This window comes from Panthera pardus, unplaced genomic scaffold (assembly GCF_024362965.1).
Source record: "Panthera pardus isolate Hobbes unplaced genomic scaffold, ASM2436296v1 HiC_scaffold_20, whole genome shotgun sequence".
Lineage (NCBI taxonomy): Eukaryota > Metazoa > Chordata > Mammalia > Carnivora > Felidae > Panthera > Panthera pardus.
Window position 1 is genome coordinate 71,362,944 of NW_026526766.1, and position 21,836 is coordinate 71,384,779.

At 40.0% G+C, this 21,836-nt stretch overlaps 1 protein-coding gene across 4 annotated transcripts in view; it reads right to left on the reverse strand.

Moving 5' to 3' along the window:
• Positions 1–306: 306 nt before the first annotated feature.
• ECPAS (Ecm29 proteasome adaptor and scaffold) overlaps positions 307–21,836 on the reverse strand; it is a 106,624-nt gene continuing 85,094 nt past the window's right edge. For all 4 annotated transcript variants that reach the window (XM_053908176.1, XM_019454213.2, XM_053908174.1 and 1 more), the window contains 15 exons: positions 20,110–20,260; positions 19,110–19,175; positions 17,624–17,713; positions 16,504–16,570; positions 15,587–15,678; positions 15,440–15,506; positions 15,012–15,203; positions 14,197–14,405; positions 13,346–13,389; positions 13,057–13,249; positions 9,923–10,061; positions 7,857–7,962; positions 7,324–7,412; positions 4,780–4,851; positions 307–3,446 (listed from right to left, as the gene is read on the reverse strand). In XM_053908176.1, the coding sequence (XP_053764151.1) occupies positions 3,307–3,446; positions 4,780–4,851; positions 7,324–7,412; positions 7,857–7,962; positions 9,923–10,061; positions 13,057–13,249; positions 13,346–13,389; positions 14,197–14,405; positions 15,012–15,203; positions 15,440–15,506; positions 15,587–15,678; positions 16,504–16,570; positions 17,624–17,713; positions 19,110–19,175; positions 20,110–20,260 (1,717 nt within the window). In that variant the 3' untranslated portion in view covers positions 307–3,306. The remainder of the gene's footprint in view (positions 3,447–4,779; positions 4,852–7,323; positions 7,413–7,856; positions 7,963–9,922; positions 10,062–13,056; positions 13,250–13,345; positions 13,390–14,196; positions 14,406–15,011; positions 15,204–15,439; positions 15,507–15,586; positions 15,679–16,503; positions 16,571–17,623; positions 17,714–19,109; positions 19,176–20,109; positions 20,261–21,836) is intronic.

Sequence of the window (21,836 nt, forward strand, 5' to 3'; positions counted from 1 at the left end):
AAAAAAAAAAAATCTTAGTCAAAAGATTGGTCTATTGCTTCTGTGTTCATCTGAGATTACCTTGCTCAAAAAAATAATTATTTCAGTGATTATGTTTCTCCAAGTATTTGACTGCAGTTTTTCAGGTATCCTGCCTGCGTTTCTGCTTTGCCTTGGAACTTCCAGTTAAGCCAAAAATGTCTGCTTAGTAGAAGTTGCTCAGGATATGGCAGGCAATGGAGCCTTTTCAGTTTTTAAAATGTAACTAGCCAATTCCCTGGAAGTTGAACTATTTTCCATGAGAACCAGTAAAAATTAATGCACTACTTCAAAAGAACTGATCATGCAGCTTTTATTTACCACGTATTATCTTCTTGGGCATGGGTAGAGTTTTCCTTTCAAATAAGACTATCACATGCTTAACTAGTTCAGCACAAATTGCAAAGGATTCTATGAAGACTTTGCATATAAAATACAAAAATCTGTTACATATACATCCATTTAACAACATTTGTACATTACAATGAGTGCCAATGTCAAAAGAACTCCCTGTACTTAACAAGCAGCATGAATATATTGTGGCGGCAGCCGGTGGAGACGCCCCGCAAAGGGCAAACAGTGTTCACACAGCGCAACCGCTACGAGAGCACAGATCAACAAGGTCACATCTTTTTTCTTTTTTCTTGTTAGTGCATACACAAGGAAAAGGTGGAAGGGGAAAGCAATGGGGATTTGGTGGCAGTCAGTTTTATTGGCAGGTACGCTGCCACAGGCAGACACGCCAGCAGTTGCAAATTGGACACAGACATTAATTAAAGAAACTGCCGCTCTTTATCACCAAAAACACGATTTTATACTACTTTCATTGTTTTGATTTCCAATGGTCAAACTTCAGGTCCCTCCTTCTCACGTTATCAATAGATTTGTGAAGCTCTAGCTAGTGCCCTAATTCCAGGAATAAGGAATTCAGTAATTAGACTCTAAAACAGCCACTTGTATGATCGGTAGCACTGAGTGTTCTCAGGGAAAAAAAAATAATAAAAAATCAGTTCCAGACAGCTTTGGAAAATGAGGGCCAAAGACATAACCATGCATGGGTCCTTTTGCCATTTGTTCACCAGAACCATCCCACAATTACAGACTAAGTTAGTAACCCTTTTAGGAGATATGTGCACCCGTGCACACCCAACACAAGCTGCACTGGGAGACCATGATTTCACATTACTAGTTGTGCAAATGACTTGGCTGGTTGAGATGAAGGCATTAAGAGTGTAAATTGGAACTGTGCTTATAGAAAGCGACAATAAATGAACTAAACAGCGCTGAGCGCGAAGGCTCAAGTGTCAGCACCACTCTCTCAGCACCATGGGAAATTCCCAACGGTAAATAACAAAAGGTTTAAAAAGCATACAATTTGATGAGGTATAACACTCCATATGGGCTGAGAGCACAATTCTTGCCCTTACACTCTTTCTGAAAACAGCCGACCTGTACTGCATTCTTGCCTTAGAGGCATGTCCCAGGTCCTGCAAATGAAAGAGGGCACTTAGCAGAGGGGGAAATACTGGTCTGGAAAAACACCAAATTCTATGAGGCCATATGCCTTCTGAAAAATATCCAAAGTTGATTTTCCGCCAAGTAAAAGCCATTCTTAAGTTGAAGTCCATGAGAAGCTCCTTACAATCCATAATGCTACTAAAACCCACAATTATATTTAGTATCAGCTAAGAGGACGTTTTAATAATAAACACCTACATTTTCATTTGTAGACTCCCTTTCCAAATAGGAAGCAACTCCAAAACATAGTACATCCAGCCAAGCCTAAGTACTATTTTCAGCTATGTTTTTCAAACTGTGAATTGCAACCCATTTGTAAGACAGGAAATGAATTTAGTGGGTCTGAAAAGAATCTAAAAGGGTGGTGGGGGGGGGGGGGGGTGGAGGAGGGATCAAAGTAGATCACACATAGTTAAGAGTATGTGTATTATTTCACAAAACATTTATTTGAGTTAAAGATTTTATATTGATTCATACACACATACACAATTCTGGGTCAAGATGTAAGAAGTTACTTTTATTATGGGTCACAGTCAATACAATGGCCTATAGAGACCACCAAAAATAACAACCATGGAGTTTCCACCCTGGTGTTAATGTCAGTAAGCGGTCAGTATTGACTGTAACACCAATTTTGTGCTTGGAATCCAAGGTGAGCTAGAGTTCTCAGTTTACCATAAACACTTGTGTTAGACTTGGTTCTTCCCCTTACCCTATACCCTTTGGCAGGGGTATGAGCAGAACAACAACAAAAAAAGAAACCCTAGCTGCAATTGTTTACTTTCAGTGATAGGTTATTCCCAAATGGTTAATTAAGACGCTTGCCTTCTATTTCTAGAGTCATACTGTTAGTATAAGAATGGGCGGCAATTTATTGTCTTTACAGTTTTGAGATTATAAATGGTCTAAAACAGAGCAGTCACGATTTTGTTGTTGGTTTTTGGCTTTTGCAAAATACGCAAACTACAGATACAGACAGAACAAACAATCCTGTCCTAATCTCCTTTCACATGCCTGTAAAAGGGTGATCAGAATTATCACATGGAGAGCAAAGTCTCTCAGCCCGTAAAGATGGTAACCAATCATTTTCTAAAAACCGATCATCTAAACAAATGACAAGACAACGTTCAGCCTCTGAATTCAAGAATCCAATAGTACTTAGATAACGGGTCGGTTCAGTTCTGGTTCAAGGACTATAGTATACACCTCATCTTGGGAGTTTCTTAGGCAGGCCAGGGGTAGCACTGATTGGCAGCAGCTTATAAAAGAAGTATACTGGGCAGGTCTTCAAACACCTGGGTCCCAGCCTTGGCACAGGCTTCAGATCAGAAGCTAAGTCATCTGCTAGCTTATTTCTTCAGGTGTAAAGCAAGGGGGCTAAAATAAGTGAATTACAGAGTCCCTTCCTGAAATAACCTTATTTAATTTGGATGCAGTTCCAAGATTCTTATCCAGCTTGCTCTGCAACTCTGCCTACTCCTTTAATTACAGCCTTAATTCTTTTCATAACTATTTCCATCAGTTTCACCTCTGACCACCTCTCAAACATCCAAGGTCCCATTAAGCTCACTCAGCCCAGACACTTTTAAAAATCAAGTAAAATAAAGCTAATAAGGAACAAAATTTAAGGCATTTTTTTTTTTTTATTTCAGCCAAGGAATGATGCATGCTACAGATTAATCTTTACTTTTACCCACTTGGTTTTTCAAAGAATACCACCATTTCAACCCCCAATGAACATGGCACTTGTTGCTTTCTTCTCCTTCTAATTTATTCCAGGTTTTCAAGTGTTTTCTTCAGTAATGATGCTTTCTCCTGCAGCTCAGGTCTGCTGTCCGTCTCCATAGTAGCTAAAGACTCGATTAGGAGCACTCTGCATTCTGATGTCAAACTTTCCCACTGTTTCGATTCTGAATGGAAAAAGAAGAATCTTTATAGAACAAGCAAGCAAAAAAACCCTCAAACTGTTCTTTCTGCTTTTCCTCCACAGAGCGTATCCCCCAAATAAATGCAAAGCAACCCCCTGATGACAGTTTGACATATGATAACAGGTTCAATAGTTGTCTCAAAACCTAATTATTGACAATAACCCGAGAATATGTCCGAGCACTTCATCCTCTGCCCCCCCTCCCCCACACTAGTGGAACAAAGAGGATCTAAGGATGCTGGAGGAAAGCATCCTTAGGAAAGCTGGAGGAAGTAGGAAGAATCAAGGCAAAGCACACAGTAACAAGCCACTTAACACAAAAGCCGTCTTTATAAAACACACTCGGTAAAAAAATCTTGAATAAACTTCACAATTGCAAAGTCAGTCTGAACAGACTGACTTTCTTGAAGGCACCAGAGATCTATACACATACTGGAAATTTTAGAAACTCAGAAAGTATACCAGATCCTCAATCTTGTCTATCAGGCTCTGCCACTTTCTAGTGACGTGGTTTCAAACAAGTTGTCTCACTGTTTAGCCTCGTTTTCCTCATCTAGAATTTATTTCTACACATCTGACTGTGAAAATTCAGTAATGCAACTAAGTTCCTAGCTCTTTTATTTCAACAAGGAAAAACAAGATTATGAGATGTGTAGCATTACTGAGTCTAAAAGGCCTGCTTCATGGAATCCTAGGAGGGGTGCTTTAATTGCTAGGCAGAGAGAAAGGAGAAATAGAAAATATTTAAGACTCTCGAGAAAACTGTTCCATCTTCTCCATTCTTAACCTACGGGGTTAGAAAAATGAAAAAAAAAAAAGAGAAAAAAGAAAAGAGGCCTCCTTTTGAAAAACCCCACTGGAGAAAATGCTAGTGGTTTTCTTTTACCACTGATACAACAGACCTTTAGAAGACATCTGCTTCTTGATAAAAGGTTTAAAAAAAAAGAAAAAAAAAAGAAAAATGGGAAAAAATAGGATTAAGAAAACTGCTATCAAATTTGATGACTCAACTGTTAAAGTGTTTTCCCAACTCCACTCCCTAGTGCGTCACTGTTTCTTTGTGTATGTACAGAGAGCCCTCGAGATAGCTATGGCTTCATAATATATTAAAAGGATATAAAATAAGAGTACCAAATTTAAACACTTAATAAAATTTAAAGGTTTTAGCTTTGTATATTTGACTTACACGCACATGTATTAATTTGTATTTTAGATTATACACTTATTAAAAACAAAAACAGAAAAAAATTCCTAAACTATATGCCATAAAGTATCCTGCCTTTCTGATCCTCTGATCAGAACCATCAAGAGCTCACCTTCAAGTTTTTTAAGCAGTAATTCTATCACAGATAAAGCTTCCGTTCTCACAGATGAGTAGGTCTTATTTTCTAAGAAGAAAATCAGATAGTTCACGTTATTTGTTTTATATGCCTTACAAACAGAACCTTCGAGAGTAAATTAGTGTTACTGGAAGAAAGATATTCAGAAATTATAAATTCAGAGAAAGATATACCTGTTCTTAAGTAAGCTTCCTTTTGCTTATTATCATCAAATACTTAAAATATGCTACATGTCCGTATTTCTTACTTTAAAAAAAAAAAAAAAGCAAACTGTCAGCCAAATATACCAATGCCAGTATTTGAAGGACCCGTTTTAGAAGTGAGAAATCAAACGACACTATCTCAGAGTTGTCTTCACATGACACCTGAGAAAGGTATTTAGGTTTACATGATGAGTTCCTCATTTTATCAGAGAACATTAGTAACCCAGAGGGTTAAGGACAATCAAGGACACCTGTGTCTTCACTGCCAGTTCCTTTATTTTTCCTTCATTTTTTAATGTTTATTTATTTATTTTAGAGAGAGAGACAGCATGTGTGCATGCAAGCGGGGGAGGGGCAGAAAGAGAGGGAGAGAGAATCCTAAGCAGGCTCCACACTATCAGTGCAGAGCCCAACTCAGGGCTTGAACTAACAAACCATGAGATCATGACCTCAGCCAGTATCCAGAGTCAGACGTTTGACTGTGCCATCCAGGCGCCCCTTGGCTGCCAGTTCTTATTCAAAAGCATTCTACCTCCATGAACTGCAACTGAAACATGCTTCCCTAGTGTCTATTTTAGACACAGCATCTAGTTCAGGGTGATACCGTCTACCAAAAAAATTAACAGACAAGCAAGCCTGAGGCAAGGAAAGCACAAGATGAGCTTATAACATCCTTTTTTTGCTACAAAGTACAGAGGTGCCTAAAAGGATGCTAGCGACCTGTCAGTAACACCCAGGAGTCAGCTTAAAGAAGCCTCCGCCAGCCAAATCTGGAACCATCCGAGTAAAAAATTACTTAAGGAAAATAATTAATTATAAACCAATGGGGGGAAAAGGAAATCCACAAATCAGTACTGATGAGATAAAGAGAGGGAGAGGTGGCATCTTGTTTATAAGAGGATGCCGATGGCCACATGGTAAACGTGAAGGAAGTGCCCCGAGGTAGAAAATCACCCTCGTAAACACTGGTTCAGGGAAAAACCCTTGATGCATGCTAAGTCCAAAGAGGATATTTTGAAGAGGGGTGGTTTATCTGCATGGTCTTAAAGTACCTTCTCTGGGACTGCTGGTTAAACATAGTTAAGAGGAGCAGGTTGTTGGAATGGTCTTAAAGTGTGTTCCCACGGGCTTATCAGACACAAGGGAGAAAAAGAGTAATGAATAAAGAATAAAGAATAAAGAATAAAGAAAAGTGAGTAGTACCCTGAGGAGGTGATCAAAACTAACATCACCAATCAGGGCAGATGAACACTGTGTGCCTCTGGAAGTGCAAGGATACATCACTCACAGAGTGTCCCAGCCAGGAATTCATAACCTGCATCTAGTCACCGGTAAGCATGAAACACCAAGTGAGAAACATTCTAGTTTTAAAAATGGGGGGGGGGGGGGGGGGAGTGGGGAAGGGGGAAGACTTTTCTTCAAAATTATCAATGTCATGTAAGATAAAGAAAGGCTGAGGAAGTGTTCCAGATTCAGGGAAACTAAAAAGACATGACAGCCAAGTCCAGTAAATGATCCTGGACTGGACTCTTTACTAATGGGAGGGGAGAAAGAACTTTGTTGAGGGCACATGGGCGGCTCAGTCAGTTAAGCATCAGACTCGGTTTTGGCTCAGGTCATGATCTCACAGTTCGTGGGATCAATCTCTGCACTAACAGCATGGAGCCTGCTTGGGATTCTCTCTCCCTCTCCTTCTGCCCCTGCCCCATTTGCGCACATGCACGCACGCTGTCTCTTTCTCTCTCAAAAATAAATAAATAAAAACATTAAGAAAAAAAAAGAACATAGTTATGTCAACTGAAAACCCTGAATATGAATGGTAAAAATCTGACTAAACTTACTGCATCAGTGTTACACTCCCTACAGCTGGTAACTGCACGTGTTACATCAAAGAGCACACGTGGCAAACTAAGGAGCAAAAGGGCACAATGTCAGCAACATACCGTCAATGGTTCAAGAAAAAACACAGGTACACAGAAGTACAAATGATGAAGTAAATGGGACAAAATATTAACAGGTGACCTTGCGTAAAGGATACACACATATTATATGCACTATTTCTGCAACTTTTCTGTAAGTTTGAAATTCTTTCCAAATAAAAGTTAAATAAAAATACTTATCACAAAGGTTCTCCTAACCTAGGGGTTAGTTCCAGAGTAACATGCCACAGTTTGGGGACACATGTCGAGTACATGAAGTAGTTCAGCAGCTGTTCTGTGAATGAGGCTCCTTGCACAAGGGAGGGAGTATCTGAAGCTCCACTCCCCGAGCTCTAAGGTTAGGACTCCTTATATCCACATCAGCTCACCACACTCACCTAAAGAATATGTGATTGATTTACAAGTTTCGAGAAGAATTTCAGCCAAAGCTTCAGGATCTGCATGTTCTTCTTCCAAAAGCATTAATCTGTACAATAAAAGCAAGATACAAGTGCCAGTCATTAAAGAAACATCCCCAAACTTTTCTGGCACAATTTCTATCTGCATGTTATCGCTTTACAATGTCACTTCAGCTATTTGGTTTTAAAATTTGAAAGAATTCAGGGGCCCCTGGATGGCTCAGTTGGTTAGGCATTCGACCTCAGCTCAGGTCATGATCTCGCGGTCTGTGAGTTCGAGCCCCGCATCAGGCTCTGTGCTGTCAATTCGGAGCCGGGAGGCTGCTTCGGATTCTGTGTCTCCCTGTCTGCCCCTCCCCCACTCACGCTCTGTCTGTCTCTATCAAAAAATGAATAAACGTTAAAAAAATTTTTAAAAATGAAATTTGAAAGAATTCCTTGATTAGATCTAAAACGCTGAGTGGATGCAGGAGGCAAAATAAATGACTAAACTGTGTGTGAAGCAGAATTACCCCTGAAAAAAGGCATTCATCGACTGTAGCACTCCGAGCTGCACCTTCCATGTGCTGAGTTTCAGCCGCTCACACATCAACTTGCACAGCTCCTGACGGTAACAACCTGGGGCAAACAGAACAAGACAAAGCGAGACAGAGAGTGCAGGAACAAGACACACAGTGAGAGAGGGACACACGAGGGACAGACAGAAACCGGAGCACAGAAGGATTGGGAGGGTAGGAAAGAGGAAAAAATAAAACATATGCCTTTAAATTAAAGCCATGAAATCTCAAGAAACTTCAGTGTAACTTTGTGCCCAATTCCCAAATTTCCCAGACCAGAAACATCCCCCCATCCAGGGTCCTATGTAACTGCTCATAAATGTTCGTTTTCAAGGCAATATCCTTCTCCAAGGAACTAACAGAGAATCTTAACCACACTCCCTTTTCCTGTAAAATACCCTGAGTCACAGCCAAAGAAAGCAGAACTCTGGAGGCAGGGAACTCCTCTCTGGACACTCACAAGCTCCTGCATATTATAGGCTTATCAAGAGACAAGAATGCTTTGTTCCCAACATGTTATGCCAACTGCACTTGTTATAATTACATCATTAATAATACGCTCAATGACAAAAAGGAGGATAAAACTCAACAAAGTAGTTATTTTTTAAATGCTGTCAAATTTAGTATGATTCACAAATGTAAAGATGCATGGGGATAAAAATCTAAAAGAATTCTGCACCTGACTTGTTTTCTAATAGACTACAATTTCTTTCTCCACCATAAACAAACATAAACCAGGAATTGTAGATGCTACATTATGAGTAAGATGTACATAAGAAGCCAATGTGGAACAATTAAATTCTCAGACCTTGGCCCTCTCCTCAATAACTAGCAAATGAATGTACATTCCATTGCCCTACACTATAATGTACTGCTTTGTGTGGGATCTTTTTTATAGAATTCCCTACTTTAATTTTTCCTATCTATCAAGCAAAAGTTAGGAGTCCAAATGGTGTCAAATGAAGTGGATTTTCACTGCAGCCCGTAACATAAGATGAAGAAATAAGACTACTTAACAAATCTCTGTCTTATGGAAAATTCTTCCAATACATAGCAAATATGCTGTATGAAGGTCACACAAAGAACAGCCAAGGCTCAAAGACAATCTTAAGTCTGATTTTAGACATATGCAATCCTGAATAATCAACAATATTCTATACAGTATCCAAGATTATTAACATGTTCAGCAGGGTGCTCTGCAGGAACCAGCATAAGGCAAACTCAGGAGCACAGTGTCATCCCAAGAGGCCCTCTGAACTAACTGCAACTTAAATCAAGAGCAAAGGTTTAGTGGTTCTTCACTTAAACCTTTGGAAATATATATTCAACTTAAAAAATCTCTCAAAAAGTTCCAAGTTTCTCAGTGAAATACAGATTTCACCTGTTTATTGAAGATTTGGTAACAAGGCCGTTAGTTTTGAAGAAAAGAGCTCACTAATAAATTCTATGGATTCCCCAGAAAAGAGCACCATAAAGAGTAACAATTCTTTTTATGGTCAAAATACATAAAATTTATCATGATTGTTATGGGCTGAATTGTGTCCCCAAATTCATCAGTTCAAGTTCTAACCCCAAGTACCTCAGAATGTGACTGTATTGAAAGACAGGATCTTCAAAGGGGCCATTAGGGTGGGCCTCAATGCAGTCTGACTGGTGTCCTTATAAGAAGAGGTTAGGACACAGACACAGATGGTCATTTACAAGCCAAGGAGAGAGGGTACAGAAGAGCCCACACTGCCAACACCTCGATCTCAGCCTTCCAGCCTCCAGGACTGGGAAAAAGTAATTTCTGTTGTTTAGTACGCCCAGTGTGTCTTACTGTGTCGTGGCGGGAGCCCTCGCAGACCCTACACGGGTGTCCACGAGACTGTTTGCGGAGGTAGGAGGACAGTTTACAGTGAATCCCTACTATGAATCAGACTCCGCAAGCAACAACAACTACCAACTGCCACACAGAACATCCTCGTTCCCACCAAGTAACCTCCGGTTACAGCACTTCACGCGCAGATTCCAGTGCTTACGCTGGGTCTCCACGTTCCGGGGCCAGGCTTTGCCCAGGCTCTCAAAGGCTCCCAGCAGACATTCCAGCTGGAGCTCCTTCTCCTTCTCATTCTCATCTTCGTTTTTGGTTGTCCGAATGCCAGTGCTCTCAGGTGAGTTCTAGGATATAAGAAAGCAAATTTTAATTTTTTTCCTTCTGAGTTACAGGTGTACTACAAAAACAACCAGGGTACCACAGTAGGAAATGTTAACTGAGAATTAAATGCTAAATTCTCTATCATGAGTCTTCCTTTTTGAAAAAAGAATTTGTTACAGAAATACTACACCTCTCTAATAAATTTGGAAAATCCTTTAAAGCAATCTGTATGAAAAGGTGAAAAATATGCTGTATATGTAGCTTTGTTTGTTTTTATGTAGGCTCCACGCTGGGCATGCAGGCTTGAACTCACGACCCTGAGATCAAGACCTGAGCTGAGATCAAGAGTCAGACTTCCAACTTTGGCTCAGGTCATGATCTCACAGTTCATGAGTTCAAGCCCTGCATCGGGCTCTGTGCTGACAGCTTAGAGCCTGGAGCTGCTTCAGATTCTGTGTCTCCCTCTCTCTCTGTCCCTCCCCTGCTCGCACATTGTCCCTCTCTCCCTCTCTCAAAAATAAATAATATGAAACATAAAAACAAAAAAGATTAAAAAAAAAAAAAGGAGAGAGACACATGGGGCACCTGGGTGGCTCAGTCAGTTAAACATCCAACGCTTGATTTCCAGTCAGGCCATGATCTCACGGCCATGAGATCAAGCTCCCTATCTGGGCTCTGCACTGACAGCAGGGAGCCTGCTTGGGATTCTCTCTCTCCCTCCCTCTGCCCCTCCCCTGCGTGCGTGCACATGGTCACATACTCTCTCTCAAATAAACTGTAAAAAAAAAAAAAAAACCCAAAACAACAAACAAAAAAAAGGGCACCTGGGTGGCTCAGTCAGTTAAGCATCTGACTCTGGCTCAGGTCATGATGTCACGGTTCGTGAGTTCAAGCCCCACTTCGGGTGAGCATGATCCTCACCTTCAGGTAAGCTCAAGCCTTACTTCGGGTGAACCCCACTTCTCTCTGTCCCTCACAGGATTCTCTCTTTTTCTGCCTCTCGCTCACTTGCACCCTCTCTCTCTCAAAAACAAAAAAGAAGAAAGAAAAAGACTCAGATGCTTAACTGACTGAGCCACCTAGGCACCCCTGTATATGTAGTATTTTAAGCATAATACAAAAAGATTGGCATTTGAGTCATGGGATTAAAAATGGAAGAACCTGGTAATCATCTAAATCCAAACTCTTTCTTAATAAGAAAGGGAAACAAGCTGAGAGGTGACTCATGCAGCTAGCTGGTGAAATAATGTATTTAAAACACAGTCTCCTAAATCCATGTATATCCATATATCAGTATATAACAGAAATTATCTAAACTGCTTTTTGTTAAAAGAAAACCAATGAGCAGCAACACAAGAAATACAAATCCTATTTAAAACATTTCATGTTTCTTAAAAAAAATGATAAGCCATAACCTTTTTCTCTCTGAACCAGTGTCCAATCTCCAAAAATGAGTACTTCATTTTCCAAATGACACCTAAGTCTTTTTTATCAAAGTCCCCTCAATATACAGTAGAGACAAATAACAGAGACACCCTGAGGGGGCGCTTGGGTGGCTCAGTCAATTAAGTGTCTGACTTCAGCTCAGGACATGATCTCACGGCTTGTGGGTTCCAGCCCTGTGTCAGGCTGTGTGCTGACAGCTTGGAGCCTGCAGCCTGCTTCAGATCCTGTGTCTCCCTCTCTCTCCACCCCTCCCCCATTCTCACTCTGTCTCTCTCTCAGAAATAAACAAACACTGGGGCGCCTGGGTGGCTCAGTCAGTTAAGTGTCCAACTTCGGCTCAGGTCATGATCTCGGGGTTTGTGAGTTCAAGCCCTGCATTGGGCTCTGAGCTGACAGCTCGGAGCCTGGAGCCTGCTTCAGATCCTGTGCCTCCCACTCTCTCTCTGCCCCTCCCCCACTCACACTTTGTCTCTGTCAAAAATGAATAAACGTTAAAAAAATTTTTTTAAAAACATTAAAAAATTAAAACAACAAAAGAGTGACACACTGACCTCCCTGTCTTCATTCTAGGATGACTAGGATGGCTTCTGCACACACTTAAAAGGCAAAAGCACATCACCACTATGTTAGAGACTGTCCATTCGCTCCAACATTCACTCCTGCAACTCACTGTTCCCATAGCCATGCGTTTCTCAGCTTGCGGGTTGAAATCCCTGCAATAAACTGCTCTTTCTGCTCTGTTTAAAAAACAAAACAAAACACACACTCTCCCCTTCTCCCATGAAGGGCAAATGGACGCCTAGAAGACTACCTTTCCTAGCCTCTGTTGCAGCCAGGTGTGGCCACCTAGCTAAGTACCAGGAAATACAAGTCAAAGTGCCACAAAGTGTCCAAGAACTCTCCTTGAGAGAGAATGGCCATGCCTACTTGGATCCTGCATCATTTCCTCATCTCCTCTGCCACCACCCGCCTGGAAGGCAGTTACACCTGCACACTGTAGGGAAGGCAGAGCTCACAGCATAATCAGCCAGAATGCCTAGCTTCCTAGGTGACAGAAAAGCATCTATCTTGTTTGAGGCCATGATATTGCGGGATTTTCTGCTATTATGCAGTTACACTAATCCTAATAAAATATGTAAACAGGGTACGTGGAAAATCTTCCTTTCTTTCCCTTCTTTTTAAATTTTTTAAGTTTTTAAGTTTCAAAATTTAAAAAATTTTTCTTTTTAATCTTTTTAAATTTAGTTTTTATAAACTAGACCAGAAGGGGGGGCACCTGGGTGGCCCAGTCAGTTAAGCGTCCAACTTCAGCTCAGGTCATGATCTCGTAGTTCGTGGGTTTGAGCCCCACATCAGGCTCTGTGCTGACAGCTCAGAGCCTGGAGCCTGCTCTGGATTCTGTGTCTCTCTCTCCGTCTCTGGCCCCTCCGCTAGTCACATTCTTTCTCTCAATAATAAATAAATGTTAAAAAATAAATTTAAAAATAAATAATAAATAAAATAAAATAAAATAAAATAAAATAAAATAAAATAAAATAAAATAAACCAGAAGGGTTTACAGGTGGTCGTTACCTTCTTGATGAGAGGTATGACAATGTCCGAAAACTCCTGGAATCTGTCTTCTTTGGTGGCCTTTAAGACATCCGCCGCACAGTTGATTGCTACGATCTTATATTTAAGATTCTCTTTGCAACACTCCTTCAGAACAGCCTGGAGAATTTCATTTGTGCTGGGCTGATTGGGCACAGGCTTTTCCAGCTGTGCACTAGAGGATCCACACAAAAGAATCAGGACAGTTAGTAAGGAATGCAGCTTTCGGATTCTGTTTAAGAAATGGCATCGTCACTGGAAGAACATTTACCTGCATGCTGTCACCACACAGGCAATGGCTTTCAACAGCTCTTCCTAAAGGGTTGAAAGATGAGGGAATACTGTTAAGCACATGTGTGTCATTGACATTCTATATACGATGACTGCATTACCTGAGGAGTATTTAATAACTTAGCCAGAGTCATAGTATCTTTAACACGCTTTACTATTTAACAAGCACATCCACAGAGTTTTACTACAAACCACAGAGGGAGGACAAGTGTCTTCATCTCCACTTTAGAAAGCCTAGAGACCTGACTTGTCCAAGGTCAATCACAGAAGTCCCAGTCCAGCACTTCTTCTACAGTACTGTGTTGGCCGCCACTGACTGTGACCACAGCAAGTCGACTGTTACATGCTGCCACATGTCATGTTCCCCGCTGAGTGTTCACTCTAAGTAATCTACTATCACCCGTGTGTATGAAGTGACTAATTCACAGGCCTCGGCGATGGGCACCCTCAGCTCCAGGTTTAGGCACAGCTTGCTTTCTACTCAATTTCACGTGTGCCAAATCCTGATCTGTTCACGAGGTCACCAGGTATGAAACAGCCAACCATGTGATTTAAGACTTCTCTTGGAAAGCTAAACGTGATAGATAAAAATCAATCTCCAGCATTACTATGCAGTATTCAAAAACATGTGGGTTACACTTTCATGAAACATCATATTTAATCAGGCCAAGTTTACACAGAGCTTCCCACTGGCTAGAAAAGCTGGTTCAGATAAAACAATCCACCTGACATCCCACAAAAGCAGATTCTAATTTTTATGGAAAATGAAAGATGAAATCATAATCCTTTAAGGATACCTTCAATTTAACTGGGCATGAATGGTTCCTTTACCTTTCCTGCCCATGTTCTTCCAGCCAGGCCTTGCAGTAATGCGGCCAGGATCATTCCCAGATATGGAGGTACTAGGGAGCTGGTCTGTTTTGCAATTGATGCCATGGCAATTGCACCCTGGGCTTTCATTTTCCAGGACTGGGACTGCAAAGCCTTCTGGGTAATGGTAATCAACTCCTGCAGGTATAACCGAATGCCACCAAAGGAACCTAGGTTATGAAAAGCAAAATGAGAGCAACTTTTAAATGACAAAAAAAAAAAAAAAAAAAAAATCAACTTTTTTCTAAGTCTGAAAAAGAAAAAGGCAGTGACCATCAGCAATAAATGTTCTCAACGGTTACATCATACCACTCTCTGAAAGAGAGAGAAAGAGGGGAGTGTTGGAGTGTCGTGATATACCTTTATAACAGTAAGACTTTATAAACCTGAATATGCCCACAGGAGGGTGTCATGCAAATGGTCACCATCCATTTGTACACGTGAAGGTGAAGTACAGAATGAAGAAGCATTACTCTGAAATAATACACTAAAGCAACATAAAATCACCATTCACTCCCAACTCAAATAGGTACGGCTCCACTTTGCTTGGGCAGAGTTCTGTTCTGTTACGTGGGCAGCAATGAGGGCAGAGAGCAAAGAGGTCTGAGGGCCAACCTTGAGAACGTAGCAATTTGGACAGGCTTAAAACCAAATGGGACGCATGATGTTAAAGTCCTGGGAAAGTAACTACAAGAGTTTATAGATGAAAAGTAAGAGTAAAACCCCAGCTGTGGTTTTTAAGAAACAGGTTTAATTCACAGGAACTGTTTACTAACCAGGTACATTTTCCTGCCACACTTCAGTCCATAAGTTACACTCTTCCTTCTCTGCTTTCTCCTCATCAGTAATTTCATGCATGCCCAAAAATGCCAAAGGCAGAACTTCTTTGGCATGGTTCTTCAATACATCCGGGCTGTATCGTCCAATAGCATGAACAGTCAAAGCACAAGAGGTCTTGTAGATGGGTTCTAAAGAGGAGCAGAAACACCATAATCTTCATCATGCTTACTGCTGTCAGTCAGGGTGACTGATCTCAACAGACTACTAGCTCAGCTTGCACCGTGGCAAAACAAATCCGTAAAACCAGTCAGAAATGTTCCTAAGCAAAGCGCATAATATCAGAGGGCAAGACCTGATTTGTACTGTGTTCCTAGATTGCTAACATCTAAGTTAAAAATAGTAGAGAAGAGGAAAAGAAAGGTACCTTCTTTCTCCATGTACCAGCCATTGAGTTTCTGTAGGAGTTTCTCAGTGCTGCTATCCCGTGAAGTCTGAGAGAGAAAGCAACCCTATTTATTCCTTTATAATTACCAAAGTATAATTACTTAATTAAATACAAAATTCAACTCACCCGAACTAAATGGCCCATGGCAAATGCACAGGATTTCTGAATTACACTGTTCCGATCTGTCAGGCCACTAAGCAAAGCACTCATAAGTTTACCTATCAGAAGTAACGGAGAAACACATGACACTTGTTTACCTATCAGAAACAACAGGGAAAAACATTCTGCTCTGTTCCCAGGACAAAAACAAACTTAATCCTGTAATTAGTATCTGATTTATTCCAAGCTAGTTTGGAACCCAAGTATGTTACATTTGTACTATCCACTTGTTTCCTTTGCCTGATATAAAATTAAACAATCTGTGTCTAGAATACTGTAGGAAACGTTGCAAAAATGAGAGCTAGGTACTATAAAGTTCATTTGCCCCATGTAGAAGGCAATCTAAGAAGAGAAAAATGCTAACACAAAATTAGGCATAAAAAGGGGCACCTTGGTTAGTTTAGTCAGTTAAGCGTCTGACTGTTGATTTCAGCTCAGGTCACGATCTCATGGTTCATAAGTTCCAGCCCCACATCAGGCTCCATGCTGACAACATGGAGCCTGCTTAGGAGTCTCTCTCTCTCCCTCTATCTCTGCCCCTCTCCTGCTGTTCTCTCCCTCTCTCTCTCTCTCTCAAAATAAATAAACTTAAAAAAAAAAAAAATAGACATAAGTGGTAAACAAATCCTACAAAATGGCAGATACTTTCACCTCCTTATACCAGTAAGAAATGATCCAATACTTATAAAACAGTGAACACTAACTAAACTTGATCATCCTTGCACCTTGTTGCAAACAAAGAAACAAAGGCAGAAAGGGGGGGTCAAAGGGAGAAAAACCATACAGAAGATCACAAGCGTGTCTGAATAATTTTTTTTAAAAACCTTGTCACACAAGACATGGCCATACCAAAATGTCACCACACAAGGTTTTGACAAACTCACCTGAGTAAGGTGTTAGGTCCTGGGGACACTGAGTAGTTAATGACACAATGACACTGGCACAGCCTCCCTACAGGGTTACAAAGGCAAAGGTCTAAATTTGATGGTCACAACGTTCTTTCTTTCAAACCCTTTGTCTTAGGTGTCAATGATTTAAAGATGAGGAATATATGAAGCCTAACAGTCCCTGCAGGATTCAATCTGGAAAGAGGAAGGTCCTTATTTTAAATTAGCAATGCAAAGATCTTTTTCAAGGCTTTCAGTAGGAAGATGTGTGTTCTCACATACATTGCAAGTAAGAAAGAAAACTGGTACAGTCTTTCAGGACGGTAACATGTCCTCTTGGCCACCCTGGTTCTAACATTTTCAGTTCTAAGAATTTAACCAAAGGAAATAGCTTCAGGTGTGTCCAAAGACATTCATCACAGTGCCTTGTTTAATATCAAAAAGGCTGAAATCAGATGTTCCTTGAGGGACTGAAGTAGATGATGCTACAGCCACACAACAGAATACCCTATCGTCATTAAAGAGGATGCTATAGAAGACACAGGCCCGGAAAAGAGAGTGGAAGAAAACACTGTGAAACATTAACAGCAATCACCTCTGCATGGTAAACTTAGTGGACAATCTTTAACTTCCTCCTGATCTATAAATGGTAAAATTTTTAAATGCAAGCAGTATTACTTTTGCCAGGAGAAAAAAAAATCTGACTGGGTCTGATCCTTGAAAGATCTTAAACAGGAAGACATTTTTCTAACCAGACACCTGCTGGCCCCTGTGAAAATACTAATCACCACCTAAATCCATCGTGCCTCGATATCTAGAAGCATTTCCATTAATAACTGATCATGATGAAGACCCAGAGAGCATGTACATGGCAACCAGGGAACAGAAATGATTCCACTAAAAAAAGCAAGATACAATTTATTGAATAAGGCACATGTTTTATATTCTGAGTTACAGGTTTTAACTTATTAGTGCAACCATAGAAACAAAATAGTTAATATAAGATATTATTAAGTTTTACAGAGAACTATGAATTTCAGTATGATAGCTGTTACATTTTTGTGGCCCAAACTAATGAAGATGAAAATTCCTCTTGTGAAAAAATACACTTACTTACCTTAGTTCCGAGACCCACACCACTTCTGATCAATTCACATAATCTAGGAACTAGCTCACCCAGCACCGACACATCAAGATACTGCAGGCACTTTGGGAAAAGAATAAACATAAAGTTAACCTCAGAAAATGAAGTCAATACCACATCAATGAAAACTGCCATGTCAAATATGTTACCCGCTGGATCTGACATGAAGTTGAAAATTGCTGGTTTGATTATGCACTGATTTCAACGTAAAAACCGCCACTATACTACAAGCAGAAAAACCATTTACCAGTGGGTCAACAATAAAAACAAAACAAGGGGCGCCTAGGTGGCTACGTCGGTTGAGCGTTCAGCTCTTGATCTCGGCTCAGGTCATGATCTTGCTGTTGGTGAGATCGACCCCCACATCAGGCTCTGCACTGACAGGGCAGAGCCTGCTTGAGATTTTCTCTCTCCCTCTCTCTGCCCCTCCCCCGGCTCAGGTGCTCTCTCAAAATAAATAAACTTTAAAAAAAATAATAAATGTTTAAAAAAATAAAAATAAAAGCAAAACAAAAATAACAAAAAAACATTTACTTACTACAGGAGAAAATGAATTATGATTACCCAAAAAGAAAGGATTTCTCTGGGCCTATCTTCCTCTTTCCCAATTCATGTTCAGTGTAAAACACATGAATTGGCTTCAGGGGGCCTGCCCGACCAAACCATCTTATTAAAGTCAACTTCTTAGGTGAATACTATGTTTTAAAAATGCAATGACACACATTCTATTATAAATGAGCGTATCTGTAAGGTATTTGCTAGCCGTTTCTATTTATTTAAGATTTCTTTTCCCCTCAATAATCCAATTAAGACATAATATCCTTAGACCAAGTTTGGTGATAGTCCCCCCATAAGCACTAAAGAATATCTTCTCTTGTCCAGCCTTGCGCTCTGCTTAGCAAAACAACTTCCAGTAGCTCACAATTTGTCAGTTAAGCACTCCAGTGTATGCATAGCAGAGCTGGCTCTAGACTTTAGTGACCCCTAATCCCAGACTCTAGGATCTTTAGAATTTCGAACCTCAGTGCCAAGCAGCTCTTTTCTGCAAATCCCTTTCCACGACCAAAACATTTCAGCACTGCTTCAGTTCTCTTTCTCTCTCTTTCATGCCGTCTACCTTTACTGAACCTCCAGCTTACACCTTCCTCGGTCCTCCCAAGGACAATGCTCAGGCAGAGACAACTATCTGAATCTTTCTAAACAGGCAGGCCAAAAGAAATACACATTTGAGGGATCTTTTAATATAACACAAATCTGAACTAATGGATGTTGGTATTTAGAAAATGATTTATTCCATTTAGCAATCTAGAAGAAGAAGAAAAAACTATACTAAGAAAAAACTAGAGTCACAATAGGTGCTTGACTCACCCCTTAAATCTCTACATCACTTGATGGACCCTGAAGACTGAAAAATTACACTCTAAGGTAGCCAAACATTGCTATTACATTAGGCACTGACCATGTTGATTGTTTCCATCATGGGAGAGGATTTGGCAGCACTAAGTCGAGCACTATCCATCGCAGCCTGAGAACACAAATTCAAGTCACTCAGCACATACAATTAATTAAGAAGAACCCCTACACACACACACACCCATAAAAGGGCTTTGTTTCTAGAGGAAATTTTCAAAAAAATAATATACAGATAAAGGAACAGGCACAACATTTGATGCTGCATAATCTGACAAAAATCTGCAATCACCTCACTATAAAATATGACACACACATTAAAAAGAACGAAGTAGCTCCATCTACAGATATGATGTATTGTCAATAACAAAAAGCAAGTTGTAGAACAACATTCATCGTCTATTTTTAAATTCGCGTGCTTGTTTGTGTTTGTAGGCTATGACTACAAAGGAATTTCAAAACAGACCCAGGAAACCACTGAGAGTGGATACCCTCAGGAAGTGATACTATACCAGCAAGGGAGAGGGGGCTCCTAGGGGATTACTGTCTACCCTTCTGCATTATTTTTTCACAGCAAATGTTTCACCTACAATTTTTAAAAAACTTTGATCAGTCTAGGCACCTACAGTATATCTGAAGAGCAGAATAATTTTGGACTATGCCCAAGTCTAGATACAAATCCTCTGTTCTTACAAGGGCAGGAGTGGTCCACAGAAGGACTCTGAAGGTGTGGAACCCACCCCTTAAAAAAAAAAACGAAACGTACAAAAAACTGTGTTATATAAACATAAATCCATTTTTTAATGGAAGTGCTAGCTTTCATCCAATTCACAAAATAGTACATGAGCACTCCTCATACACCCTCCCACCCCTCCAAAAAACACACTGCATGTAGTCACAGGAGTTGAGTTATTTCAAGAGTGATGAAGGCATCATTTGAGTCATGGAGTTTGTCTAGGAACACCAGAAAGACTGTTCAGACAGAACTCAGGACCTTAACAAGGCTTTTCCTCCTTGACCATGACCAACATGTCTTGTTGTCAACTCACCTTTTCTTGGTCTGTAGCCCGGAGGCTCAAATAATTGAGAACTTGGGGTTCCAACACACTTAAGGATTCCAACAGAGCTGGGATGAGTTTTGGTGCATGTGGTTTCAACATGGCTCCTGCACTTTTGCTAATCTTCACAAGGGTGTTAATGCTACAGACACACAGAACACAACTCCTAAGTCCTTTTAAAAAAAGCAAGAAGCTCTACAAATCTAATCATGGGGACATTCTGTAGTTTATTGCATTCAGGAATACATTCGCCTGGTTAGAGTCTGGTCCTAACACTACCTTTTTCCTTTTTATCATAGAAATTTTTGAGCATATGTGAAAGAAGAAAGAATCGTAAATGAAATCCTACATATTCTCTACCTGGTTCAACAACCAGCAACTTTTGGCCAATTTTGTTTCATTTATACCTCCTCCATACACACAAGCACACTTCCCCTCTCCGACATCATATTACTTTCAAGTATCTCCTAACTAAACTTCAGTATGTGTCCCTAAAAGACAAGGATCCTTTACTACAACCAAAATACCATTTTCAAGCTTAGAAAATATTAATAATATTTTTCACATAATCTGATATCCAAATTTCCCTGTTTCACAAGTGTCTTTAAGAGTTGGTTTGTTGCTGGGGTACCTGAGTGGCTCAGTCAGTTAAGTGTCCCAATTCTTGATCTCGGCTCAGGTCATGATCTCATTGTTTGTGAGATCAAGCCCCACATCTGGCTCTGCATTAATAACGCAAAGCCTGCTTAGGATTCTCTCTCCCTCTCTCTGCCTCTCCCTTGCTCTCTGAAAATAATTAAACTTAAAAAAAAAAAAAGTTGGTTTGTTGGAATTGGATCCAGAGCCCACCCACCCATTGCAGTTTACTGCATTTCCCAAATCCTTTTTAACAGTATCGTCCCTACCCTTTTTTTAATAATCTGTTCTCATCAATTGTATTCCAATGGTGTCATTTAACATGCTCCTCTGTCCCCTGTACAGATCTGCAGGCTACATCAGGTTCAATTTTTTTTTTAATACGAATCTTTCACAGGTGGTGGTGTACATGTCCTATTCCATCACATCAGGATGCATGTAATGTCTGCTTGTCTTTTTTTTTTTAATATAATTTATTGTCAAATTGGTTTATATACAACACCCAGTGCTCATCCCAACAAGTGCCCTCCTCATTGCTTGTCTTTTTTTGTGAAGAGTTATCAGTGGATTCAAGTTTGGTTGACCTAATCATTCAGTTAAAGTTTCCCATCAGCCTTTCACCAGTGGAGTTAGAAGCCACTAATGATTATTACCGCAGATTATCTTACAGAGAATAGCAAAATGGTAATATCTTAATTTTATAATTCCCTTGCCTTTGTCATGCAAAATCTTTAAAAAAAAAAAAAAAAACTCCCCTCAGCTATTTTATTATTAGTAGTATGAAACAGTTACTATAAGTATGGTACTATGCTGGTAGTATTAATTTGATCTAATTTTAAGACTGAACTAAAATGACAGATAAAATTCCTAGATAGGAGTCTAGTTTAAAAACAAAAAAACAATACAAACTAGAATCGTTCACCATTGAATTTTACAAAATAGCCATATATGTCTAAACATGTGAGTGCATTTTTTTAGTAATTCATTGTTGCAGGTGGTACAGTTTATTTTAAAGCTAGTAATCTGTGAAATATTAACTAAATGATATAACCAATAACTCCTAAGGACCTGTGACATAACAG